Source organism: Coturnix japonica, chromosome 6 (genome assembly GCF_054131305.1).
Source record: "Coturnix japonica strain WE chromosome 6, WE-NBRP24, whole genome shotgun sequence".
Lineage (NCBI taxonomy): Eukaryota > Metazoa > Chordata > Aves > Galliformes > Phasianidae > Coturnix > Coturnix japonica.
The window spans coordinates 23,964,044-23,992,043 of record NC_140668.1 but is presented as its reverse complement, the minus strand read 5'-3'; the positions used below and the strand labels follow the sequence as shown (position 1 = coordinate 23,992,043).

At 47.5% G+C, this 28,000-nt stretch overlaps 2 protein-coding genes across 7 annotated transcripts in view; one reads left to right on the top strand and one right to left on the bottom strand.

Moving 5' to 3' along the window:
• Positions 1-2,570, bottom strand: part of LOC107319149 (uncharacterized) — a 3,300-nt gene extending 730 nt beyond the window's left edge. Inside the window, exons 1-2 of the mRNA XM_085550947.1 lie at positions 1,822-2,570; positions 815-1,055 (exon numbers count right to left, since the gene is read on the bottom strand). Coding sequence (XP_085407073.1) covers positions 1,018-1,055; positions 1,822-2,212 — 429 coding nt within the window. The 5' untranslated portion in view covers positions 2,213-2,570 and the 3' untranslated portion in view covers positions 815-1,017. The remainder of the gene's footprint in view (positions 1-814; positions 1,056-1,821) is intronic.
• Positions 2,391-28,000, top strand: CTCF (CCCTC-binding factor). 6 transcript variants are annotated; one of them, XM_085550918.1, is made up of 12 exons: positions 8,505-9,379; positions 10,521-10,602; positions 14,146-14,935; positions 15,585-15,755; positions 16,579-16,712; positions 17,786-17,906; positions 19,486-19,635; positions 21,810-21,970; positions 22,384-22,566; positions 22,977-23,112; positions 24,852-25,019; positions 26,031-28,000. In XM_085550918.1, the coding sequence occupies exons 3-12, from the start codon at positions 14,155-14,157 to the stop codon at positions 26,210-26,212; spliced, it is 2,187 nt and encodes a 728-aa protein (XP_085407044.1). In that variant the 5' UTR covers positions 8,505-9,379; positions 10,521-10,602; positions 14,146-14,154; the 3' UTR covers positions 26,213-28,000. The 6 variants fall into 6 exon arrangements, 5 of the variants coding, with proteins under 5 accessions (XP_085407042.1, XP_085407043.1, XP_085407045.1 ...); XM_085550916.1 differs by lacking the exons at positions 8,505-9,379; positions 10,521-10,602 and adding an exon at positions 2,391-2,523; XM_085550917.1 differs by lacking the exons at positions 8,505-9,379; positions 10,521-10,602 and adding an exon at positions 2,393-2,523 and having other exon boundaries at positions 14,143-14,935.

The window sequence follows — 28,000 nt, the reverse complement described above, 5'->3', positions numbered from 1 at the left end:
TTATCACTATGGCTCTCATTCTGTCACTGGGTGCCACTAAGGAGAATCTGCCTGTCTTCTTTACCCACCACTAAGTGTTGAGAGACGTGGATAAGAACCACTCCAAGCCTTCATTCTTCCAGCCTGTTTTTTATATGGCAGATGCTCCAATCTCTTAATCACCTTAGCAGCCCTCACAGTTCTGAGTAGGATAAAGCAGCAAAATGCCCCATCAGCCAGCAGAAGCAAGGACCCCTGGGGCCAGCAGCATCTCAATGGGTTTCTTAGCAAAGCCCAACAGCTCGCAGCCTCCAGGACCTCTGTCCTTACTAAAGGTCCTTTGTCAGGCTGCCTCCGACTCCATGTTCTTATCCTGCTGGCTCTGCCTGCCTGCACTGCCCTCACAGGGGACCCAGATGTCCCAAAGAGCTCAGGCTCTTGGGTTGTTGTTTTGGTAGGGGGCTGCAAGTGGTGGTGCATTGTAAGAGCATGCAAAAGGGATGACAGCATACCATGGCACACAGGGTGCCCCAGATGGGACATCTGCTTCCTTGTAAGGAGATAGGAAGCACCATGTCAGCAACAAGGGTACCCAGGCATCTCTCATTACTGGGGTGTGCTTTAGTACCATAAGCCTGCGAGGCCAGGAGGCCACTCAGGGCAGCTCTTTTCAGCTCTCTGCCACCCAGGTCTGTGCTGGGTACCTGGGACCCAGAGTGAGGATAGGGGTCTTGGCTGGCACATGTTGGGTAACAGCTGTGGACAGGAATACCCTGCGGGTAATAAGTGGCCCAGACTTCTATGTTTGGCGTTCTTTCTTTTTCCCTTGACTAACCTCTGGAAATAAGAACAGCTCAGTGCTCCAGCAGTTTATGTGGGTGTTCTTGCTCTGCCAAAGCCTGGCCCCATCCCTGCAGCAGAATACCATCTTCCAGGATAAGCTGTACCTTGGCTGCAGAGACTGGAGCAGGGAAGCAGCCTTCTGTCAGGGCAGGCAGGGTGCTGCACGTCAGGACAAAATGACTCTGCTCCTGGAACTCATAGGAATAACCTCATTTGTGTGGCTTTAACATCATCTAGGGGAAAAAAAACAAACACATATACATATATGAGTCAATTTAGGAATGCAGTGCCCAGCCCCTTGTTCTGAATGAGCTTGCAATAGCATCACCAAGGATGCACTGGTGATGGGAAAGGGAGGACTGAACTTTTCCCTCCAGCCCTTATGCAGGAATATGCACTGTGCAGCAGCATTCTTGCTGTTTCAAAGGAGACGGTGCTCCAGCACCACGTCTGTCAGCCCAATCTGTGTCAGCACTTCAAACCCCTCTCACGGATGTGCTGCTCAGCAGCACCAATGACTGTTGCAGCCACTTGCTTTTTTGCAGGAGCTGCAGCCCGTGGGAAGGTGTCTGTGTCATGGTTACATTACTCACATGCTCTGAGAAGCTTTTTCCTTCACCCCATTTACTGCTGTTTCCCTTGTAAATAAAGGAGTGCACAGCCTTTTTGTACCAGCAAATAACAACCAGCCAACACATCCTCTCTTTGGGGAGCATTAGGGCTGGCAAAGCTCAGGACATCACATTCAGTGACCCCAAGAACACCAAGCAGAACAACCCCAAGGAGCCGCTGCCTCTTTGGGGCATCACAAGCTGTGATCTGAGTCTCAAGCCTGAGAAATGAGCCAGATTTTGATGCCTGAGCAACATCTGCCTCTGGGTGTGTAACGTGGAGGGTGATGTTCAGGATGCTGAATGCATTGCAAAGGCCTGGATCCCATGCGAATCAGCTCCAAAGCGCCTGTGATGGAGGGACCCGAGGCCCAGGGTTCAGCCGTACCCAGCACACAGCGGTGGATGCTTTCAGGCATCTCTGCCAAGCAAAGGCCAGGAGAACGTGTCTCTGCTTCCTCACACAAAGGACATGCAGCACTTGCCATAGGACAGCTCCCAGCAAGAGGCAGATGGAACATGAGCAGCCAGTTACTCCCGACGTGGTGTGTGTAAGTACTTAGAGCCCTTGCAGGGCAGGGCCGTGCTGGGTCCCAACCCATCTCGCTCTGTGGAGAACTCCGCACTCCCTCAGGGCGGGGCGGGGCGCGGCCTCCCCTCAGCGCGACGTGACCCCGCCCCCACGTGACGTACGCACGCACGCACGCGAGGTGACGCCGCGGCCGCAGCCCCGCGTTTGAAGTTGGCGCGCGCCCCGCCCCGCCCCTCCCTCCCATCATGCCCCGCGCGCTGCCGCTTCCCCGCGCGCGCCGTCCCCTCCCCCCCCCTTTCCTCTCCCTCCCCCCCCCGCTCCAGCCGGCGGTCCGCGGCAGCCGCGCTCGCGCATGCGCACTCCGCCCCGCCCGCCGCCATTTTGTGTCCGAAGCGACTGTGGAGCGATTAAACCTCGAGCTGGTGCTGGGCGCGAGCGGCCGGGCCGCGGCGGGGCGCGAGGGGAAAGGCGGCTCGGCGGGGCCCGGGCCGGGCTGCGGGGCGGCGTGCGGCGGGGCCTCGGCGCCGGGAGCGGAGCCCGGCGGGGGCGCGGGCGCAGGTAAGCGGTGAGCGGGGGGTTTGCAGTCGCTTTCTCCGGCCTCTAGGTGTCACGATGGGGCTCCGCGCCGGCTGGGGCCCCGCAGCGGCCGCCGCCGGGGAAGCAGGGGGCTTTGTCTCCCTCTATCGTCCCCAGCGCGGCCCGCGCCTGCCCGCTGCCACCGCCGCCGTTCCCCACAGCGCGGCGCTGGGCCGCGGCCCGCCCGGCCCCTGGCGGCCGCCTCCATTTTCCTCCCTTTGTCTCCCCGCCGCCCCACCGGGGCCCGCCGGCCGCCCCCCTCCCCGCCACGCGAACCGCCGCCCTCCCCCTCCCCCCCCTTCCCTCCTTTCTCCTTCCCTTTCCCTCCCTCCTCCCCTCCCTCCCCGCCCCGCCGTTCCGCGCCCGGCCCGCTCCCCCCGTTCGGCCGCTCTTCGCTTTCCCCCCCCATGCCCCCCCCCATTCCCTCCTCCCCATCTCCCACCTCCTCGGGGCTCTCTCTTTTCTCCCTCCTCCAGCTCCTCGTGGGGTTTCGGAGCCGGAGCGGAGCGTTGCGGCGGTTCTGTTGGCCCGGCCCGGCCCGCAGCCCCTTCCTGCCGCCACCTCGCTGCGCTGCCGCCGTGTGCGCTGCGGAGGGAGAGGCGCTGCGAGGCGCAGAGCGGGACTCGAGCTCCCTCTGCAAGGCAGGCTGAGCAGCGCCATGCAGCGCCGGCCCTGGCACGGCTGGGGGGCGCCCGCTCTCGCCTCGCTGCCCTCCCGCTTCCCCCCACCCCCCCCCTCCTTGCAGGCCTCGGCTCCGAGCTAGAAAACATACTGCAAAATGTGATCCTCCACCCCCCCCAACCCGTGGATATCGCTGCTTTGAATCGTACAAAAGGGGCGATAGCACACAATTCTGCGCCCTGCATCAACTTGATGTTTCCTGCCGTGCTTAGAGCTCCAGATGCCATCAGTCTGCCTTCATTTTGTTCCTTGTGGCCGTCCCCAGGACTCAGCCCTTAGCACTGCTGCTGAGAGCACACCCGCTTTCCTGTTGCTGACTTCCTATTTTTTACCCGGTCTTTTGCTCCCCCCCCCCATCCACTCCCTGTTTGCAGCCAGTTGCTAATGAACCCCAGAGGTGTTGTTAACAGTGCCTGAGCTCCTCCGTGTGTACAGCCTTGAGATTTGGTTCCGTGCAGGAAGTGTTTAAGTGCTTTCTCAGGTCCCACGCTTTGCTCGTGCTGAGCCTGTTGAACTGGTGGCTGTCTTTTGGGCATGAGGAGTGGCTCTGAGTTCTTCCTTCAGTCCCATTTTACCTTCTATGTTAGTGCAGGAGAAACCATGAGGACCAAAGAAGGTCTTGAGCATATGAACCAAGCAATGCTTTCTTTTTTTTTCCATAGGATGGTCGTTTTTCTTACTTTCATTTTGCTTTTCTCTTTGGACTGCATTTTGCAAGTCCTTTAAGGGCTGCACTCCTGTTTTGGAGAGCTCCTTGAATGCCTTTGGATGGGGGCTGTCACCCCAATGGCAGGTATGGCAGCACCTCCAAACTATCAGACACCATAATGTAAGAAGGACTCTGTCTCTATGTCCCCTTGCTGCCCTACGCAATTTCAGTTGGATACAGTTATTCTCTTATTAGCGGCACAGCTGTCCAGGGAGGTGGTGGAGCCCCCAACCTTAAGGTGGTCCAGAACCACGGGGATATGGCACTGAGGGACGTGATGCTGTCAGTGTGGATGGATTGAGGTTGGACGTGGTGATCTTAGTGGTCTTTTTGAACCTTAATGATTCTATGTTTCTAACTCAGTATTAATATCTTCTGTATTTATAAGGAAGACGCAGCGAATGATTTCCTTAACGCTCATGAAGCTCCTCGCGGGATATTTTTGAGGCACGACGTCAGAGTCAAAAGGTGCAGAATTGCACTTGCTCTACTCCCCGGTGGCCCTGCAGCTGAACTGACACGGCTCAGGGAGTTTGCTGAGCTGTCACTCCAGTGCTGAGCCTGCTGCAGCTCCTGCCCACGCCGTCAGCAAGGGAAAGAGCTAATCCAGGCACAGCTCCTGGTGCTGGCAGCCTGTGCCTTGGCTGTGAGCTGGGATGTGTGTTGCTACCAGGCTTTGTGGCTGCGGGTCAGTAGCTACCTGATACTTCAGTCTGTAAAGGCCAGAAGCTGACCTGTGTTGTTTGTATACTATTAATCACTTAAGAATTTCTTCCCTGTAGTGCTTAATATCCTGCTTTTCTCCTGATGGTTTTGGAAGGGAGGTGGGGAGTGTTGCTGGGCTGTTTGCTCTTTGAAGAGCCAGCGTGTTCCTTGCCCTTATGCTCTGTACCTGGGCAGATTGATCACTGCTTGTGGGATCGAGTTGTGCTCAGCTCTTCCTGCTCTGTCCTGCCAGGTTTTGGTTTGTTGGTTATTTCTGAGGGGAAAAGAAAAAAACCAAAAGCACACAGAGCCATAACCTGTAATTTAGGCAGGGAGAGAACAAGGCCAAAGTTACTGTTGCTGTGCAAATGAATGAGGGGCATCACAAGTACTGGAGAAACCAGCACTGAACCATTGTACAAAGGAAGAAAAAGCAAATTCCTTCCATGCTGCTGCTTTCTCCTCTGTGTGTCTGCAAGGGGGGTTGTTCCCTGGCCTTGGATCTGGGAGTGGTGTAGCTGAGAGCCCACCAACAAAACATGCATTGAGGTTCAGGGCTTCTCCTGCCCTTATTATAGTCCTAAAAGCTTTGCACACAAATTGATTCTACCTTTGGCTACTTTTGCTTCTCTTACGTAGTGTTTAGTAGAGATTGAATGCTCGAGAGAGCAGCAGAGCATTGGGATCATTGTGTGCTCTATAAATCCTTAACCATGAGGAGCAGCCACAACCACAGCAGCATGTGGTGTCTCAGCTGCTGGGCTTCTGCTTTTGCTGTGGAGCTGGAAGCAAGCACAGTAGTTGTGTTAATGTACCAACCTGTGCTCAGCTGCAGGCCCTGTTGGTTGCTCTGGAAGGTTTGGATGCCTTGCACAGCCTGTTGGACCAACCCTTGGTGCTTCAGTACAGCTTCTACCTAATGCTGCATGAGCTCTGCACATAGATATGTGAATATCCCTTTTTATATTGGTCAAAATTATATTTACTGCTCATGTAAATGGCTCAGATCACTGCTCTTGTGGCTCGTTTTTTGGGGCTGAAACTTAGAACCCTTCCTATATGGACTGTAACTCAAGATGTTGCTTTCTTTTTGTACTGAAGAATGCTCTGGTTTCAGTTAAAGCACTGCTGCTCCTCCTCCTCCTCTCCAATGATCTGTCACTCTTCAGCAGTTGTATGGCATGTGCTTATTCTAGGCATGCTTAATAAGTAAACCAAATAGCTGCTGGGCTCAGTGATCTCAGTATTTTTTTGGTTAACAGAAATAACCTTGGAAAGGAGAGTAGAGTACACACGAGGTGGGTGGGGAGTTGTATTTTTCAGCTCGTGTTAATGTTCAGGTACACTGAACAATCCAATCTCGATGTCTAATGCAAACAGAAGTCTTCTTTCACTATAAAGACTTGGGAGAGATCAAATCTTAATGTCTTTCCAATATGGTTGTTAGCGGGTGAAAGCACAGAAATAGCACAGAGGCTGTTCTCAAGAAATGTGCCATTAACATGCTTCACTCGGGAGACGTGTGATAGAAAAGGATCTTGAAGAGCTGTTCTTCAGCTGTCCCTATAGAGGACTGTGTATAACGCTGTCTCTTGGCTGTGTGGTGCTGCACTCTTTACATACAGGTCTGGTTTTAGGGACCCTCCCAGGTTTTACTCCTTTAGGATATGTTTGCTGCCCTGGGAGTGCAGGGACTGCAGTGCAGCTGGGTGCTGCCCTTGCTGCCCACATACATCCTGTTTTGTCACTGAGTTGTCCCAATCCCCTTCATTCCCTGCTGCAAAAACAAACCCCTAACATTTCTAAAGCCACTCAAGTGTAAAGGCCACATAAAGAGGCTGTGAACCAAGCTCAGTTGACACTTAAAGTCTTATTTTACCTCTTCTTTTCTTCCCAGAATATAGAAATTTATGTTGAGTACATCAGATTCTAACAAAATGGAAGCCAAAGCACAGCATGAAATATGCCTTTGTCTGTATTAATATGTATAAAGATTAGAAGCTTGTATGTCTCTGAAACATCGGCAGGTAAAGCAGCTCTGTGAGCCAGAGGAGAAGTAACATCTGTTATATAACTGGACCGAGTTACTTTACCTTAATTGGGAAGTCACAGCTATGCTTATTATCCCTAGAGGTATTTAGAAATAGGTTGCTGTTCTGAAAGCTTCTATCTTAAAAAGCGGAGGGATTTTAGATGTATGTTGGGATGGGGATGGCCAGCACATTCCTTCCCACTTGGATCACTGGAGCATCCCTGGTGGTAGCAATGAAGGGCTACTGGGTAGGTGAAGCACTTTGGAATAGCAGAGAAAGTGCAGGAAATTGGAGGAAATGCTGATGTGTTGGTATAAAAGGAGGCAAACTTAACCAAAGCTTGGTAAGTTTGCCGTTCAACTTTGGTAAACCTGTCTTGAGAACCTCACAGAATGAAAACCAGTGCATAAAATTAGTGACTGCTGTCCAGTTTGGGTTAGTTGAGGAATAGTCCTTGTCACTGCTTTCCATTACTGATTCTTGTTAGTACAGAATGTCCGGTTTGAAACCTATGTGTGATAAAATGGTGATTGATGGTGTGGCAGCCAGCGATAAGGCAGCGAGGCAGAGCTGAAACATTCCAAGTGTGTGTCAAAGCTGCAGCGTGTAAAACTGCACGTCTGGGAGCGTGGCAATGCGGTGAGTTTGAATTGAGACCAATGGCATCCTAGAACACTGTGTCGGAGCTGTGTTTTGGGAGTCAAGTGAATAAACAGCTTAAATGTGGATTTCCAAGGTGATGCTGCAGCAGAGAAGCTAATGTCGTTGTCAGGTGCTTTAATGGAGTGAGCAGAGCTGGCGTGCTTACCTGTGAGGTGAAGTCACTACCAAGACACTGAGCATAGCTCTGCTGTCAGCACTTAGAGCAAAAATAAGGGAACAAATACTGAACTGCAAGGGGAAATAGACTCCCAGGGAGCTGGGAAATGGTGCTGTGCAGTGGAATGGTGCTTCACTGTGCAAAACCCAGAGGTGGTTTGATCAGTCCTCTGATATCCCTGCTACTGTCCTGCCAAGGAGACCAGCCAGCTGCTTTACTCTTGTTGGCACGTTCAACAACAAGAATTTGTAGGCAGATGGATTCAATGCACGTGATGTAAGTTGTTTTCATAGAGGACACGATGAACCTTTGGGCTGTGTGATGGAGAAATGCACCACTGTTCTTCCTATTTCTTAACGTCTTTGCATTGAGATTGGCAACAACTGGAAATTAGTTCAGACACAACAACAGGTAATTTCAATTTATGATGATGCCCAGAGATGGGAGTATTTGACTCTCTGAGCTCTCCTGTGTCATGATCAGCCCATGACAGCAGGCTGAGCTGTGAAGATGGCTGTCATCTCAAAGTGCTTTCCCTGTCTTACATGCATTAAAAAGATGGGAATGGGGAAGAGTTAGCTTGAATCATTTCAGCTGCAGAGCAAACTTGAATATAACCCGTGTGGTCTTCTGGCTGGTAGCTTCAGTGCTTCTCAAGCTCGAGATTCTCCTGGCTGTTTGTATGAGGCCAAGCAGGGTAATTCAAGAAAACAAGTGCTTTGCAGTTTTGTGGTTTGTTGGTGGTTTTTTTTCCCTTCAGGATTCCAGGCTGTGTGCAGTGGTAGCTATTCTGCAGTGTGGTTTCTAGCACTGAGGCCAGGCCTGCTTTTTAGGTGGACACAGTGAGTCCTGTGGTGAGCCCGCGGTTGGTAGGAGAAGGAAACAGAGGAAATACATCCCAGCTGATAGAGATTTTGGAGACAGTGGGTCAGGATTCAAAATTGCCCCTGAATTGGGTTGTACCTGCTTGTCTTAGAAGTGATGTGTTTTAAACTGGTAGCTTTCTTTTATGTGCTAGGCTGTTTGCATTGGGGATGCCTGCTGAGTGTATAACTTAGTGCAATTTCTCATCTTTAAGGAGGAATCTATTGATTCTTGTGCTTATATTGAATGCACCAAAGGTGCACACTGGTTCCTTGATCCCTGCCTGACTTCCATGTTAATGTGCTCCTTCCTGCTCAGTGGTGACTGTTGTTAACTCTTACCTGCTCTGCTAACCCTTGTGGCTGTTGGAGTGTTGTGTGAGCCCACAGTAGTTGATACTTGGTTCCTGATGTGTGTATTGAAACTGTTCTGTCCTCCTGAAGCAGCTCCAAGCGAGGAGATGGCACTGGGTCTTTGTGCTGCTCTGTTCACAGTCTGCCTCCCACTGGTTCATCTCTCCATCAGTATAGTTGTAACTGCATACGTGGAAAAAGAACTCATTATATTTGAAGTTTAGATTTGTTCATCCTTAATCTTACGTGTCCTCCTGCTGGAAAATGACAGAACAGTTTAGGTTGGAAGGGATCTCTTGAGGTACAACCCCTGGCTCAAAGCAGGGCTAACTATCAAATTAAATGGGGCTCTTTAGGGATGTATCTAGCAAATATTTTCAGTATCCGGAAGATAAGTCTTCTGTATCTCTGAGCAGCCTGTTCCAGTGCTTGGCCTCCAAGCATGTGGTTCTGTCTCCCTGCCCTCTGTTAAGGCAGCAGTACGACCTCTCCTTTGCCTTCCCACAGCTGCATTGGTGTGCACACTCAGTGTCCTGCCCCCAGACTGTCCCAGTGCTCCTGCAGGGCTAAGGGAGCTCAAAAATGGGCCTGTGGAGCAGTGACGTTTCCAGCTTATCCTGTTTTCCTTCGAGCTTACCATGCCTTACCTACATGCCAGAGATCTGATTGGAAGGTAAGTCCACGCAAGGTGTTTTATGCCAGAAAACGTGCTGGTTCCTTTGCCAGTAAACAAGTGCAGAAGTGGCTTTTCTGCCCTCTGACATCACCATGGAGTGGATCTGAACAAGTATGCCTTCCTTTTTATAACATGTGCACTTGTGCAGCTGGAACACCTTGCTCCTTGGGCTGTGTGTTGGTAACGTCATGTTTCTTGAGTGGTGTCTGAAGGAGTTTCCTTAAGGAGAGTCTGTGCCTTTTGGAAGGAAAAGGGCGGTGATCTTGCTTTCATTTACCAACTATTGTTATTTCATAATTCAAATATCGCAGAAAGCAAAGCTGGAATAGAAGAATAGAGGTAGATAAAAAGGATGCTTCTGTTCTGTTCTGTGGGGAGATATCCCTCTTTCCCTGTGGTCCCTCCAAGCATCCCCTTTTCTGGTCAGTGTCTGAAGCTTAGGAGATTTTAATTGAGTGTTGACTGAAAGGATATCAGTGTTGAATACTTTGGAAGCTCACTGTCACCAAACATTGACAGCTCTCCCCAGCTTTATCAGCAGTGGGCTGAACAGGGTTACTGATAAAGAGAAATGTGCTGGCCTGTAGATGTTTTAGTTCTGTAAAAGTGAGTATTTTAAACTCTTAATTGATGAGGGTGCTGGAGCTTCACAGCTCCAACAAGCTGAGGCTGTTCTGCAGAGTAGTGAGGTTAGAAGTGTGTTAAAGCTGGCTCTGTTACTTTATTAATAGTGTTACTTGCTACATTGACTGTGTAACAGGTTATACTTGGTGTAATTTACACCCCAGTGACAATAACAATTATTTTTATGCTGTTATTTGGTATTCCACAGGGCAGGACAACGTGGACATGACCAGATAAAAGATGTCATACAGCATTCTTAGCTTGATGCTAGATCCACACAGTTCTTGCTTGTAAGGATTTTAAATGTTGAAGAGTTTGAGAAGAGGTGGAGAGAGGAGGGTGTAAGAGGTCCCTCTTCCTGGTAAAAACACAAAAGTTTTTTTGTTGTTAGTGGTAGGGAACTGCATGTTGCACGTTTAAAAAGCATTAAACGTTCAAATAGTGCTATTTTCTTCCTCTCCTCCCTTTCTCTTCTATGTAGTTGTACTGTTCCTACTCATTTATTCTGTTCCAGAGAGCATTCTGACATCAAGTTGCATGAAGAATAGCCAGCATGAAGAGATCAGCCCAGTCAGAAGTACAGAAGCATCAGGAAGGTGAATGTGAATTAAAGGGTTTCAATGTGTGTTCTGCATTCCATGCTGGGGCTCTGGCTTCCTGAGCACTCCAAGGTAGCACTGTAAGGAAGAATCCCTCTAGCTGTGGTTTGCCAGTGTTTGGTCACACCAGAGACCTGATGTGCATGGAAATAAGCATCTTTTTGGCTACATGAGCTCTGGCCTCATTTCCTGACCAGTCTTGGAAGTCCTTGCACTGGCACAAGGAATAGTTGAGGTGACGTGAGTGGGAATGAGTGGGCAGTTAAGGCAGGGATGGCTTTGGCAGCATTAACCTGAATGCTCAGAAAATGAGACTTTAGTTGCGATGGCATTTTTTTGTTCTGTTTTTGTTTTCCCCTCCAAAGTTGAGTGCCATTATGGAATTTTCATCTGCTTCAGAATCTGTTTGCAATGACGTTCCTAGGGTTTGGTCCTTAAGAATGTTTTGAGCTTGAGTCCAGATGGATTAAACAGCTTAGAACTTCATCGTGAGGGCCATTGCCTCGGGTTATTGTGGGTTTGGTTCTGTTTGTGTCTGTTCCAACACTTAGTAATGCAGAATAACTTTCCTGAGATCTGTGATTCAAGAGTAAGGATGACTTAATGTAGTCTTGTCCACCGCCCTCATGCCATAGGTGTTTCCAGAACTCCTGGAATTTCCTGTCTCTGCTGTAAGGATGGTAAACTGCACCTTTCCAGCTGACAGCCTAACATTAAACCAGCTGGCACTGACCTTGCTTTTCCTTAATGCATCAGGGTGTAATTTGTGAGGTGATTAACAGGTACAGCATGCAGAGCTGCGCATGGGGCAGGAACCACGGGACCATCCCAGGGATGAGCACTGCCTGCTGTGATTTGAAACCCAAATTCCCTCCTATGGGTAGGGCATCACAACTTAGTGTTTGTGCACAGATGAAAGCAAGCCAGAGCTGGTGCCCAAAAGCTTGTTCATGGGTGGTACTTCATCTAGATAAAGCCCTGGAGGAAAACAAAATCTAAACACTTGTGCCCGATTATAATGGCAGTCTGGAGCCTTCAAATTTGTTGCACTGGTCTCTTCCCGGTCTAGCAGTACCTGGAGTTGCTGTTCTGATGCCATGCAATGCAGCATCCCATGGCCTGCTGTGGTCAAATTGGTTTTTAAACACCTTTATTTGCTTTTTGCAGTTTATTAGTATCCTGAATGAAGGCCAGAATCGATTTGTGAAGGGCTAAATGACCACAAGTACGTGTTGAATAAAACCATTACCGCTTTCAAAATCTGCCTGCAGACTTAGGGCTTTCCCTTTTGTGACACTGGATGGTCGTGGGCAGTTTGGATTTGAAGGTAACACATTGAGAGCAATGGCAAAGTATTTCAGGTAATAAAGTTCACAGTTGGCAACTGGTTGTGTGAGGGAGAGTGTGGTTTTAGTCCCAGCTGAATGCTATTGATCTCAATGAGGAAGGTGCCCACAAACTGGCTGTGACGTGGGATTGCATGATGATTGAGAGGAAGCAGTTTCACTGTTAAGCTCACTCCATGGACAGCAGAATGGCACAAAGTGGAAGGCCACAGCTCAGTGCAGCCACCTGGCTTCAGAGACACAAGGCTCCTGCTGCTTGGAGTGGTGCCGGTGCTGTTCACCTACCTTTGTGTCTGCCCAAGCATTAGTGTGGGGGATCACATCAGGAACTGAGTGTGTTCTAATGTAATTAACCATTTCTTCCTCTATTGGTTTTCAGCTGGAGTGAGTTAGCATTATGCAGGTGGGTGAATTGTTCTGTCAATGCAAAGGAAGGGAATGGTGAAGGAAGAAAGAGGTGAGAGTAGGTTATTCAGCAGCAGTATGGTGTTCTCCTTCTTGAAGTGATTGTGAAATGATTGTGCAAGTTTAGACTCTTGTCTCCTGCTTGGTTAAGGGCAGTAAAGGTGGTTTCCTCTAGGTGGTAATTTGGCAGAGCCATCCACTTACATGCTTTGAGTCGTACCCTGGAATAATGTGCTCTTCTCCCTGCCCTGTTAGGGTGGCCAGCCTTCAGCACAGATAGCTTGGCTGGGTAACAGCTCATGGGATTGCAGGCACCATCAGAGCTGTCTGCTCACACCCCGTCCCTTTGTGGGTCAGTACTTAAGGAAACCATCCTTCCATAGCTTTACATTGATAGCCCTTTACTTCAGCTGTGGCTCCTAATGCATTTCATGGCTTTCTCAAAATTTCTTATACACAGAAAAGGGTTGAGCTCTGATTGAGCTCTCAGCTCTTCAAGCCACTTTCCTTGTTGTATGAGGATTTCTTGGGTTCTAGTGCCACACTGTGGAGAGCAGGAATTGGCACATAGAAATTGACAGCGTGAGGCTTTGGGAGGAGGTAGCATTACACCCAGTTTGTACTCTGGATTTGCTGCCTGTGTCTTTCTGCTTTCCCAGTTTTTCATCCAGCGAGTTGGGTTATGGCAGCACAGCTCTTTGGTTGGTGGTTCTGCATCTCAATTAGAGTCTGTTGCGAGGGACGTGTGTGTCAAGAGCTTTATGGTGTGAGGTCAGGGAGCAGAGCTCTGTTCCTGTGGCTGCTGCCTGGTGTTCAGCACTCACAGCATCAGCCGTGGGCTGGTATGGCTGAATGCTGATGGGTGGTGGTGATGATGGGTGGTGAAGGAGAGGCAGTATCCCTGCAGGGAGGCACACAGGGCCATAAGACAGCACTTGTGGGTGGCTGGTGCCCCCTGCAGACCACTGCTGCCCCTGGGAAGTGAGAAGAGCAGCAAGACCATGAGGTTATGGGTGTCACAGCACTGTTCTGGTACCTCTGCTCCAACCACCATCCTTCACACCGAGGTGAAGTTAGAGCTGGGCGTGCTGTGCTCATCCTGCCCAAGGGGGGCACTGTGCTCTCCGCCAAGGATGGGAGCAGGAAGGGAGCCCCGCATCGCTCACAGCAAACAGGCCTTGCTACCTGGATCCATTTTACTTCTTTAACAAGCATGATAAGACAAACTTAAGCATATAGGAAACAAGTAAGAATATAATTGGAGTAATTTCTAAGCATAAGAACTGAAGTCTTCATTCTTAGTCCTTTTTCTTCCTGAGAAAGCATTGCAGTTCTCCAGCTTTTAATGCTTCATGTCAGCTCTTTTTCTGTGACACTATGTTACTTTTGTGGCTTTAACATGTATAACCAAAGAGGGACTCTGATAGTACTAATCTAAATGAAGTGAAATTCAATAGCAGCTCAGTAGAGAGTGAAATTATGGTAGATTTTGCCTGTGGGATTTGCAGTTCTTAAGAATTGGGACTGTGCATCTTGCTTAATGCTTCTCTTTGCTTTCTGAGTAGCTGGTGGGGGTGTCTCACTGCAGGCAGCATCCTGTGGTTGCCTTGGTTTATGGTGGCTGGTAAGGAAAAATCCTTTCAGTTCTCAGTTGGTCTGCTGGATATAAGAGCCCTGCAGTGCCTTGATGTCATGGTCACTTGGTCAGGCCATATGCTTTTCAGGAGGTTTTGAGCAGCTGTGTAAAGAGATGATTCCCAATGCTTACAGTTTTCTTTTGTCCCAGCAGGAAGGTGAAATGGAAGGTGAAGCAGTTGAAGCCATTGTGGAGGAATCTGAAACTTTTATTAAGGGGAAGGAGCGAAAAACCTATCAGAGACGCCGCGAGGGAGGGCAGGAGGACGAGGCTTGTCATATAGCACCAAACCAGGCAGACGGAGGGGAAGTGGTGCAGGATGTCAACAGCGGTGTACAGATGGTGATGATGGAGCAGCTGGATCCAACTCTGCTTCAGATGAAGACTGAAGTAATGGAAGGTGCCGTGCCTCAGGAAACGGAGGCTACGGTGGATGACACACAGATCATAACACTTCAGGTTGTTAATATGGAAGAGCAGCCTATAAACCTTGGTGAGCTTCAGCTGGTCCAAGTACCCGTTCCAGTGACTGTACCCGTTGCCACCACATCTGTGGAAGAACTTCAGGGAGCTTATGAAAATGAGGTTTCCAAAGGAGGCCTGCAGGAGGGAGAGCCCATGATCTGTCACACCCTGCCTTTACCAGAAGGCTTCCAGGTCGTGAAGGTGGGCGCTAACGGTGAGGTGGAGACACTGGAACAAGGGGAACTTCAGCCACAAGAAGATCCCAATTGGCAAAAAGATCCAGACTATCAACCACCAGCCAAAAAAACAAAGAAAAACAAAAAGAGTAAGCTCCGCTACACCGAGGAGGGCAAAGACGTGGATGTCTCTGTGTATGACTTCGAGGAGGAGCAGCAGGAGGGTTTGTTGTCTGAGGTCAATGCAGAAAAGGTGGTGGGTAACATGAAGCCACCTAAACCAACGAAAATTAAAAAGAAAGGTAAGTATCCAGTGCATTTTGAGAATGCATTTGTTGGGGGGGGGGGGAACCTTGCAGTGTAGTTGACTGCATTGACTTGGTAGGCACAGGCAGGAGTAAAGCAGGCATGCCAGTGTCCCTTGCTGCTTCATTTAATAGCACTCAGCTCTGATGTTGGGCACAGTCTGTAAAGAAGTTGGTTTGCTTCGGTGTGATGCTGTGATATCAGTATTCCCATATAAGTGCAATTGAAAAGATTCTGCTTCCTGCTCTAATACATACTAAAGAGTTTCCATGTGCTTTTTACATTAGGAACCAACAGTGTAATTAGGTTTGTGATTTACTATATTTTTTTAAACAAATTGCTGGATAGGGTAAATGATGTAAAATACAGCAGTATGTACTTTCCTTTCGGGAAATGTAAACCTGTAAATTAAGGAACCCTTTTCAGTGTGGAGCAGGAACATTGAGTGCTGGCATACGAATGGAGAATTCAAGCCAAACTAGTCACTGCCTGTGTTCCTAAGGATGTACAATGGGATGTAATGGTACAAGATGGTTCCTCACATTAGCTAAACCTCCACAGTGTTTCCTTCTCCCTGCTGACCTATTATATGTTATGCAGTAGACCACAGTACTCTCGAGTAAAGATGGTTTCCTTCATGGCTAGGTGTAAAGAAGACATTCCAGTGTGAACTGTGCAGTTACACTTGTCCACGCCGTTCCAACTTGGACCGCCACATGAAAAGCCACACTGATGAAAGACCACACAAGTGCCATCTCTGTGGCAGGGCTTTTCGGACAGTCACGTTACTGAGGAACCATCTCAACACTCACACAGGTACCGCTTTTGCCTGCTTTGTTTGTTTAGGATTTGCTTTGCCTTCAGAACAAAAGCGAGGTGATCTTTCTGAATCCAGTTACGAAACAAGCTAAAGAAGAATCTGTGCAATACTACTGCCCTATTCTCATATGAATGCAGGTGTTCTCTGCCTGGCCAGGTCAGGTGCAAACCTCATCCATCCTATACATAGATTTAATAAAGCCAGCCCTGGGCTTGGCCTGAAATTAGCTTAAGCTTAAAAATAAAAGTCCAGCCAGTTGTGTTGGATGTTAGTCGTTCTCTTCTAAGCCTTGTGTGGCTACTGCTTGCAGACAAGTAAAATGAAGAAAGAAGCTGGAGCTAAGAATGAGGGAATTGAAAGCAGAAGGGAGGGAGAGAGATAGAAAAGGCTTACAAACTACATCGGTATAACTTACTGGTAGGATCTGTATAATACTTTATTGCTCTTGCTTAAATTCTCATGTACAAAGGTAATTAAACAGCGATGAAACTTAAATAATCCTCTTGTGTCACTTCTGCAGGAGAGTAGAAAAAGCAACAGTTCACATCCCTCGTTCTCTGCCTACCTGTGCCCACATCATGTCTAGCTGAGCAGTGTGAGGTTTGTGAGTTACTGAGTGATGTGGGAATAAGGGAGCTTCATTTCCTGTAGAAATGATGGTCAGTCCCTAAGAAGATCTTCAGCCCAGTATTTATACAAAAGTCAGATTTATGTTCCAATCAGCGCTCTAATCTTTCATAACAAGCAAAAGATGGTGCTGTATTTTCTTCTGTTACTCAACCTGAATGCCTCCTTCCTTTTTTTGCTGCCCATGCTCAGGTACTCGCCCTCACAAGTGCCCAGACTGCGACATGGCCTTTGTGACCAGCGGAGAGTTGGTTCGGCATCGCCGTTACAAACACACCCACGAGAAGCCGTTCAAATGCTCGATGTGTGACTATGCCAGCGTGGAGGTACGTGAGCTCAATGTTGCTGTGGTGGTGTTTCCCTAAATGAATCTGTCTTTAAGAAGATGAGAGGAATCGTAGTGTGCTCCGTGTGGAAGGAGACAGCCCTCTCCTGTGCAGGCCGTGCATTTAGACCACAGGTGCCCTGCAGTTCTAGGGCTGTGCTTTGCTTATATCAGATGATTCTGATTGACTCCAGAACACGCAGCTTTGCTTGTATGCTCTGTCTTGTGCAGGACTGTTACTAATGCTTCAGGACAGCTTTTATATTGTAGCAGAAATTACACAGCATGGTAGGGAAAAGAGATGTGAGCTAGATGAGAGATGAGATATAAAAAATGCAATGTCTGCAGTGTGGAAGGTCAGTGGGTAATGTTGAGTAGGGAGGTCAGTCTTTATCTCCGTGCTGTGGCTGCAGTGCTGTGGTTTGAATGTCAAACTTGCAGTGATGTTCATAGTATGAATTAGGACCAAATTTGTCTTAACACGAGCTCATGGTCCCTTGTGCAGACAACAGGTCTCTGTTTATGCAGCATGCTCCTACTCGAGCAGAAAATGACTTGGTTCGTGTCTTCTGAATAAAAGCAAAAGGAGATGAAGAAATGTTCACCTTGTTAATTGTAGATTTAGAATTGTTTTTACAAGTTGATTATCTCTCTCAAAGTAACTGGAGAGAAAGATCTCTCTGGGGCAAAATAAATGGTGTGGAGGACACTGCGCTGCCTATTGTCCCCTCCTCCAAAGTACTTTAGGTGCTTGCTCTCCCAGAACACTTACCTTGTGCCTCTCCAAGGTAACTTCAAATTTTAGCAAGTCCTCAAATTGATTTCAGTGAGGTGAGAATGAGGCTGTAGATGAGTCTGCATTGAATGTGGGAACAAGCATCAGGCAAGGCTAAGAGCATCACTGTGTAGTACAGTGGGAGGGAGAGGTTATGTGCAGCACAAGAATGGAATTGAAATGTGCTTGGCTCGTGCTTGCTTTATTGGCAAGGTAAAACAAAAATCATTGACCTTAACTTCTTGACTGACTTGTGCTTTCAGGAGTCAGATCAGCTCATCTGTATCTTGTTCTTTCAGGTTAGCAAATTGAAACGCCACATTCGTTCTCACACTGGAGAGCGTCCGTTCCAGTGCAGCTTGTGCAGCTACGCCAGCAGGGATACTTACAAACTGAAGAGGCACATGAGGACCCACTCTGGTATTGTTGACATGTGTTTTTGTTTTGGTGGCTTCCATGTTTTGATGTCAGAGTACTGAAACTGCGTAATATATGCTGGCACTCTTAAGTGGCAAAATACTTCTTTTATTTCACGTAAAACCTCTGTCACGGTTTGTAGCTGGAAAATATACACTTTCTGATCGCCGAAGTCACCTGATTTGGAGCCGTCCCAGACCGATCAGCAGCGGCTGACCGCGTGGTCAAGGGGGATCTCGGGCGGTTCCTTCAAGCAGGGAACCCCCGGGTAGAGGAGAAGCTCTCAGGGAGCAGCTGACGCAGCCGCAGCCGCTGACGCAGCGTGTGGGCGTTCCCTGCCTACGGAGGGAGATTTAAACGGGCACAAGGAGGGCAGCGACTAGTTGCTGCCCACCAGAAACGGTCAGGAGGAGGCGGGGCTCGTGCACCTCTTGACTTCCTGTTTCAGCTCTGGGAAGTATTCTGCCCCGACATGGGTGCTCCCCGGCGAAAGGCTGCTGCCAGAAATACTGAGGAGGCCAAGACAAGGGTCCCGATCTCACAGAAACGGGAGGCAGCAACCAAGAAGACTGCAGAGACCCAGACTGACGTCCTGCACATGCCTTATAGGAAGGCTGCTGCCAAAATGTCTGAGGAAACTCAGACTGAGCCCCCAACCCAAGATGCTGGTGTGCAGGTCTCTGGCTGTACTGAGTGCCAGAGCCTGGCCCTTGCAGTGCTGGGTGAGGGAGGCAGTGATTGTGTTCACTGCGACCAGGTGAACTACTTGCTCAGCCTCGTGGTTGACCTGAAGGAGGAAGTGGAGAGGCTGAGGACTATAAAAGAGTGTGAGAGGGAGATTGACTGGTGGTGTCAGTCCCTCTCAGCCTCAAGTTCTCAGCTTGAGGTTGGAACTACATGATCCCTTCCAACCCAGGTAATTCTGTGATTCTGTGATACACCATAATTTATAAGCACCAGTAAATACATAAGCCATCGGGAATTGCTACCCTGAGAAGTGAGCTTGGAGGATTCCAATTTCACTGTGAGGTAATAAAATACAGCCAATTGTAGTGAGCTGAGGAGAAATGTCTTCCCTTATTAGTGCTCCAGTTGAAGATGAGCCATTTTCAGTCTCGTGCTCAGCATAGCTGCAAAAGCATCTCATGCATGTAGGGCATAAAGACCCTCAATTTTTTCTTTGATGGAAATAGCAGCTGTGTTTAGCACAGAGTGTTTGCTGAAATGCTGGGTTGATTATATGGCTAAAATTGAACCGGGGGGAAAACCTCACCTGTAATTTGAGTGTTCAGAAGCCCCCCAGAAAATCTGCCTCTGCTTGCTGTCTTCTGGCAGCCTGCAGGTATGTCCTCCCTGCAGTTCCTCCCAGTAAGGATATTAATTTAACTGCTGTGCTTGAAGAGTAGACTTGAGTTTCTTTGTAGAAAGATGCACACAAGAACAAAAAGTTCTAGAGAAAGAGACACTGAGTTACTATTTCTACCTTCTGTCTGTTGCAAGTTACTGAGAGCTCGGGGCTTCTTGGTTAGATTTTCTTTCACTGAAAGTACTTGTGCTATTTCTTTTCCTTCTGTTTCTGTAGGAGAGAAGCCATATGAATGTTACATCTGCCATGCTCGCTTCACTCAAAGTGGTACCATGAAGATGCACATTCTGCAGAAGCACACAGAGAACGTGGCCAAATTTCACTGTCCTCACTGTGATACTGTTATAGCGAGAAAGAGCGACTTGGGTACGTAGCTCAGAAATGTGCTCATTTATTGGGAGTGCCATGGAAGCCTTTTCCCTGAATTAGAGTTCATTTGACCCAACTGCTGTCTGCTTTTTAACCTAACTGTTCTGGTAACTAGAAAATGAAGCACAGGCTTAGACGTGGGGCTTGTAATATGTGCTTAGCTTCCCATAATTGCTGCAGACTGAGATTGTTCTGTTTCTTTTAATTATTTGAAAGTGTAGGATGTGTTCCAAGCATACAAGGCAAGTTACTATTTTCAGGCCCATAGGTGGGAACTGAAAACACCTCTTAGACACAAGGCATTTACTCAGGCTAGCATGTGGATTAGGTCTGAGAAACTAAAGGTCAATTGACTTGACCTCCTGTGTATTGGAGGCTGTTATGTTTATCCACATGCATCTTCACCCAGCTAACGGGCTTGAATGTGAACAAATACTTTCATTTTCCAGGAAGTGGAGCTGTGTGCTACAGACAGAATAGGAGAGACAGAATTGCCACAAAAACCCTGAGTCCTTGCAGTAAGAAAGTGTTATCTAGTGAGCAGTACCCAGTGATTCCAGCAGGCAAGCTCTCTGATGTACAAGAAGGTGAAAAATAATGTCAGCCCAGAGCAGCTGAGAAGGAAGAAGCCACCATTTGGCAGAACTTTCAGTCTGTAAGCAAAATACCAACCACGTAATGGAAAGGCAGGCTGTCTTCCAATTAAAAATGAATGTGGAGTGCTACAATGAGGGGAGGCAGCCAACTGATGTCAGGTGTCTACCAGAGCAGTCGGAACCGATTTACAACAGAGGGGAAAAAACTTTGATGTTAGCTATGAAGAATTCTTCTTCTGATAACCTTTTAGTCTACAACAGGCTGCTTTGTGCTATGCTCTCAGTTTGAGCGTTTTGAAGAAACCACTAAAACCTCTGTTGGGGATTATCTGCTGGTATCCCGATTGCCTTCCAGCCCTGTCACTCCGACTTCTAATCCTGCAGAAAATCCTGTTTCTGAATGTTATTACCTGGCTTCTGGCTGAATTCGGGCAATTCACAGTAGAGGATTCTTAAGTGGCTTATGAACTGTTTTACTTCTATAATCTTTGTGTGTTGCATAAGCATTGCTAGCAAAAAATCACATTGTACTGTCCTCCAAGAGAGTCCTTGTGGATGTATGCTGACAGAAGCAGACCTGGTGTCACAGAGTCAGAATGACAGAATGACCCGGGTTGGAAGGGACCTCAAGGATCATGTAGTTCCAACCCCCCTGCCTAGCAGGGCCACCAAACATACGCCTTTACTAGATCAGGTTGCCCAGGGCCCCATCCAACCTGGTCTTGAACACCTCCAAGGACGGGGCATCCACAACCTCACTGGCCAGCCTGTTCCAGGACCTAACCACCCTTCTAGTAAAGAACTTTCCCCTAACATCCAACCTAAATCTTCCCTCCTTCAACTTAAAACCATTTCCCCTAGTCCTGCTATTATCAGCCCTTCCGAAGAGTTTACTCCCCTCCTGGGAGTAAGTTCCCTTCAGGTACTGAAAGGCTGCAATGAGGTCACCTCGCAACCTTCTCTTCTCCAGGCTGAACAAACCCAACTCCCTCAGCCTGTCCTCATAGGGGAGGTGCTCCAGCCCCCTGATCATCTTTGTGGCCCTCCTCTGGACCCTTTCCAAAATCTCCATATCTTTTTTGTACTGAGGGCTCCACACCTGGACACAGTACTCCAGATGGGGCCTCACAAGAGCAGAGTAGAGAGGGACGATCACCTCCCTATCCCTGCTGACCACCCCTATGTTGTGTCCCTGTTGTCTGCTCTGTTCTGAAGCTAGCATACACTGTTTGAAATATCCATTTAAGGAGCTGCCTTTTTGCATATTATTTGTTAAATGATGTGATACAACATCAAACCCTTTATCTCTTGGAAGCATGCTGTACCAACAGGTTGCTACCAACTACTAAGTCTAGAATCTTGTGACTAAACATGACCTTTCTGTCTATAAATTGTTCTGGCTGCTTTTATTTGTGAGTTTTAATTCTTTAGTACAATTCTGAATTAATGGTTCACTCTCCTGACTTGAACCCAAGAGTATGTGGAAGGGGGAGTAGTGCTAAGGGACTGCAGGCTAAACCTTTCTGTGCTTGGAAATCCATGGTGATGAAAGCTTCTGATTCTTTTTGCTCCTAGGTGTTCATTTGCGAAAGCAGCATTCCTACATTGAACAGGGCAAGAAGTGTCGCTACTGTGATGCTGTATTTCATGAGCGCTATGCCCTCATACAGCATCAAAAGTCTCACAAGAACGAGAAGCGCTTCAAGTGTGACCAGTGTGATTATGCATGCAGACAGGTAAGTTGTGCTGCTGGCACTCCTTGTGAGCTTCAGCTCACAAAACATGAGGGAGGAATCTTAGCTGCGAAGTTGGTCTGGCTGTCAACATCAAATTGGCTCTCCCTTTCTGAAGGGAGGGGGTGAAGGAAAGTTCAGTCTCTTGGTGTGGTGCTCACCTATAGGGAGCCCCTTCTAAAGGGGGTAAGGCACAACGCTGATGTATCTGTTGATAAAGAGCTGGTGGGAGTCCGTTTGGAATGGGAATAGCTAGGATTGAATGTGCTGTCAGTTAAGATTCCTGATTCCTGAAGAATCATCTTTTTCTGATAGCGCTCTTAACCCAAAGTTTTGGGCTCTTCTTGGCCAAAAATGAGCTCTTCTGTGTCTGCATGAGTTCTCAGGTTACTTTTTATGTCTTTCTTGTCCCTCAGGAGCGGCACATGGTCATGCATAAACGGACCCATACTGGAGAAAAGCCTTATGCCTGTAGCCATTGTGATAAAACCTTCCGTCAGAAACAGCTCCTTGATATGCACTTCAAACGATACCACGATCCCAACTTTGTCCCTGCTGCCTTTGTCTGTTCCAAGTGTGGTAAAACATTCACTCGCAGGGTAAGGGAATGCACTGTTCTGAATTAAGGTTGTTTTGTTTTGGAGTGGAATGAAAGCTGGTGGGGAGGGAGGGGGTGGAACATGAAGGATGACATGCTTCCCCACAGGGAAGGGTGCTTGAGGTACAGGGACTGTACTGACATTTTAAATAGAGCACTTGCTTCTTTCTGAGTGGACGCCTGATGTATTTCAGAACGAATACTGTCATTGTTTAGCACTGGGATCAAAATCAGTGTGAAAGTTCAACTTCATTCATAAAAGTTAAGAAAAAAAACCCACACACACACACAAAAAAACCCCACAACTACTAAGTTATTAAAAATATGTTTAAAAACATGGGGCTACAGTGCTTGATCTTGATTTCAATGCATGCTTTGTTTTCTTTTGCTTTCTCTTCTTCCATGGAGTAGAACACGATGGCCAGACATGCTGATAACTGTTCTGGCTTAGATGGTGGGGAAGGAGAGAATGGAGGAGAGACAAAGAAGGGCAAACGTGGCCGAAAGAGGAAGATGCGCTCTAAGAAAGAAGATTCCTCTGATAGTGGTAAGGAACAGAGCAGTACGTGCTGAGAGCTACAGATGTGGGATTCACTACTAGTTGTTGGTTTGCCATTTTGTTGGTTAATTCTGGTAACTGAAAGCTGTTTATATGGTTAGTAAGTAAAGAACAAAAGTAATAATATATGTTCAAGTGCAGAGATGACTCCCTGTAGGGGATAGCACAGATTCTGCCATCCTGTCCTCTTCTAAAGGCTGAGTAGCTGGGAAGGAACAGAAAAACCTACTTCTGTTGCCCCTTGCCTTGGCTGCACAGCCCCTGTTCTTCCTGCTTCTGTGTGTGTTTGCAGTGTCCCAAAAGAAGCGGCGTGTTTCTCTGCTGTGAAATGTCCTGTGCTCCTACTTCTCTGCTGCAGGAAAGCATGTGGCATGTCTGAACAACCAACCCCAGTGCTGAAAGGCTTGGCTGCTTCTGTTAGGAAAGGATGGGAACATCCAAGAGAATGATAGAGAGTGCTGGAAAATTCATAGGCTGTTGTGAAAGACCTGCTGAGCCAATTAAAGGGTCCAGGGGGCTGTTGGTGTCTTCCACCTGATGTGTTTTTGACATACACTGGTGCTGGAAAGATGGCTATTGAGGGGCACCTGACTTGATGAAGGAAAGGCTCATAGTCTTTCCTCTGCTGAAGGACAAAGCATCATATCTTCAGCAAGAAAATCCAGCTAGTGTGTAATGACCAAGCAGATCAAGGATGATTCTCCTAAAGCAGTATTGCAAAGTAGCCTTTCATCTGAAGTCCCTTACGTAATTAATGAGGGGATGTAGGTAGAGAATGTGTATCTGAAGATCTTAAGTGAGGGACAGGTTTGACAGGAAATTGGACAAGTGTGGTCAAACTGGTGGTTGTGTAAACCTTGCCAGTAGAAACTCTAATAACAAGTCATTTCTTAAACTCATGTTTGTGCAGGTATTTGGGAACAGCGTGTTATAGTCCACTGGATAAATTGTGGGTAACTAGTAGTTCATGTAAGACACTGCAGGATTTAGGGGACGAGGTGAAATAATAAGTGATTCTGGAATGCCTGCTTTTAACATCTGGTTTGTAGGCTTCCAGTGAACTTAGTTGATACAGTGGGTGTAGGTTTCAAACCAGCTTGTGGGGAAGCTGGTCACAAGTCATGCTTGTTAGCTGAGCTGATGGGTGTTGTGTGGTTGTGGCTCAGACTCCCTGGCTGACACAGCACCTTCAGCCTTAGATGCACTGCCAAGTTTGGGCTGACTTCCACAGGAGTCATCTGTTGGAGAAGCAATTCACCAGCATGAGCTGAACAGCAGTAAGAAAAAGGTTCTAACTGCATTTGGTTTTAGCATTCGGTGTTTTTATCTCTCGATCTGCAGCTTCATGAGTTTCTGTAACTTCCATGTTTTCTAGAAAATGGTGAGCAAAGCTGTGACAAAACAGGCCCTTGTGATGAATCACCTTGCTCATGCAGTGTAGCAGCCTGTGACATGGGCTCCCCATCCTGCCGTTGCCTCTGCGAGCTCCTTCAGAGGGGCTCTTATTGCATAGCCTAACATAGAAATAAACTTGTCTAAATGGCAATTCCTTGCCTCTAAGGTGAGGTGACAGACTGACACCCGCACCACCAGCTTCTTGGCAGAGAAAGCTTGTGTTTTGTTCTAACCAGACTCCTTACGGCTGAGGATTTGGTGGTTCTTCTCCGTAGGTGGGTATTTTCATGTTGCTTGAACTGAAGTCTGACTTGATCCAATGCTTCTTTTAGAGGAAAATGCTGAACCAGATTTGGACGATAATGAAGATGAGGAGGAGACAGCAGTAGAAATTGAGGCTGAACCAGAAGTTGAGCCAGAGGCTCCTGCACCACCTCCCAGTAAGAAGAGGAGAGGAAGACCACCAGGCAAAGCTGCCACCCAGACAAAACAATCCCAGCGTAAGTCACTTGTTATGCTGCTTGAACTGCTTTTGTTCTTTGATTGGGCCGTTCTTAGAAGAGAACTGCTGCTCTCAAGGGAGCTTATTTAAAACAAATACATAAATTGCTCTTGTCTGTGCTTTGCATTGGCTTGAAATGAATTGGGAGTGTTTTCTGGTCATGATGAGGAAGCATGGTTGCTCCAGACTATGCAAAAAAGGAGAGGATGTTTTTTCTTCAGTATTATTCCAACTCACAGATGTGCAAACTGCACATTTCTTTGTGTTATTGTACAGTTACTGCTTTCATAAACTTGTACAATCACTGTGGCTTTCTTAGCACAGACGAGCATGTTTCAGGGTTGCATTTCAGAGCGTGCAAACATAGCTTCAGCTCCATAAAGTTCTCTCCTTAAGAACAGAAATCAATGAGTGTGCAAAGCCTGCTTTGTTCCCAGTATTTTTAACTCAGAAAGGGCAAATCCTGTCCTGCAGAGGGTGATAGCTCCCCAGGGGCTGGGCTGTCTGCTCAGTGCCACAGGTGTGGCCTTCGTCCTTCCTGCATAACAGCCTGTAGAAGCTTCTTATGCTGACACTGGTGGAAGTGTGACTGGGCTTCCCTCAGCTTGAAGCTTTGCTTTTCACCATGAGTGAAGAGAGGTCATTCATTGGCTGCTATGCAAGATGCATTGCTTGAATATGGTCTTAAAGTTGCAGCATGCCTACGTTTGTACTGGTAGCACATCTTCATGCAGGGGTGAGGAAATTCTTTACTGTATGAGAGTGGTGAGATGCAGGCACAGCTGCCCAGAGGAGCTGTGGATGCCCCATCCATCCCTGGAGGTGTTCAAGGCCAGGTTGGATGGGACCCTGAGCAGCCTGGGCTGGTATTAAATGTGGAGGTTGGTGGTCCTGCCTGTGGCAGGGGGTGTTGGAGTATGTACTGAGAAGTCATCTGATGAGAGCAGCTCTGGAACTGGCTAAAAAGCTGTTGTTTTTCTCTCTCCCCCTTTGCTTTCTGCCCCTCCAGCTGCAGCAATCATTCAGGTTGAAGACCAGAACACTGGTGAAATCGAAAACATTATAGTCGAAGTCAAGAAAGAACCTGATGCAGAAACAGTAGAGGAAGAAGAGGAAGCTCAGCCTGCTGTAGTGGAAGCTCCAAATGGAGACCTCACTCCTGAGATGATCCTCAGCATGATGGACCGGTGATGGAGGACGACCATGCCGGATAACTGAACTGGCCTGGGCTGTGTTTAAACGGCTCAAATCTATTTTTCCTTTTACCTTTTATTTTTATTTTTTTTTTCTTGGCTTTGGGAAATGCATCATTTTAGACCATTTTACCAAACATACTGGGAAATAAAACTTCAAAAATGATGTTAGAATGTGATTTAACTAGAACTTGCTGTTTTATGTTAGCATTACAGGATCATGGAACATTAGGAAACACTTCGGAGTCCATGAGGGTTTCCCCGTGAGGTGCTGTATTGGCAGTAACTATACTGGTACTAACAAGAATGGCAATTACAAGGAAAATGGTGGAAATACAGAAGGTATAAGGAAAAGGGAACTCACCAGAGCTGAGGCGATCCTCCCTGGCAAGCGATCTCCAAGAGATGCTGCCTCAGTGAGGGTCAGCCCTTAAATGAGGTCTCAGAGGAGGTGGAGTCGAACTCCACCCCTCCAGGGAGCACAGCTACATTACTTTCACCTGTGCTCCCACAGCTGACCCCACACTTGCCTCAGCTGATTAATCAGAGGTTCACACTGTGATTACCAATCTCCCATACAGGTGCTTTGATCAGTTTTGTTCTGAACTGCATTGTAAACAGTGTCCTCAGATGGCCAGCAACGAGTTTGATGAGACAGAAGTGGAAGCCTTGACTAGAATATGTGGTAAACCACTCCGGACTTTACCCTTCTGGTTCCCAGAGTCCTTGAGCCTCCTTCTCTCAGTAGTGTTTTTAACTGTAAATGCAGACTTGGGAGGGTTCTAGACTTTTTAAATGTTTTTTGCTCTCCCCCTCCCCCACTGCCTAGCTCTGGTTCTCCAAGTCGGCTGCACACGGTAGTTTTTGGCATGCTCCAACTTGGTTTCTGTCCTTAATATGCTTTGCTTTCTGCAAAGCATTTCTGTAATGGTCAAGCTTTGTAAATAACTTTTTGTTTTTGGGGTTTTTTGTTGGTTTTTTTTTTTTTACATTTTAATCTTTTTCCATTAATTAAGAGGTATGCAAAGAGATACAGTTGAAATCAACCCCCGCTGTTTGATTTCCTAAGCGATAAAGAGGATCAATAGTTGTAAATGTTGGACAAGCTGTTGGTAACCGATCACGCATTGAAGTGCAACCCCCCCCCTCAGTGCTATCACTTGTGGAACAGCAGGAACCTGCAGGTGAAAGCTGGCTTTGAAGCACACAAAACCAGCGTTGGAAACGCGTAAGGAACCTCCTTTTTGAGTTATAACCTCACGGCAACGTTTTCTTTGCTCTTTGTAGTTGTATTTTGTGTTGATGAATCCTTTGTTAAGACAGAAGTGGTGATTATTTTTTGAAGCGGGGTCACTTGCAGCCCTCGAAAACCTGGGCCAGGAAATTCTAACAGGTCAGTAATTACACACGAGTTTGGGATCTCTAATAAAGACAAAAGGAATAATGTGAAATACAAACGATGCCTGTATATGAAACTGTCACATGGTTAAAAAGAAATATGTAAGCTTTTTATAGAGCCTCAGTCTTGCTGATTTCAAACCGATTTTTCTTCTATGTATCGCTTTTAAGAGAGCTCTCAGTTTAGCTATCAGACTCTAGGTTGATGCATTTTTGTACTTAGCTGTACTGTGTGATATTTTTCATTATTTTAGGAAGCCAACATGGGGAAAAACATAAAAAACAGGAAAAAAAATAAAAAAAATACTGTTATAAAATATGTAATGGGGTTTGAAAGCTGGGAAGGAGAAATATACTGCTGTACAGCTAATAAATAATAATGGATTAA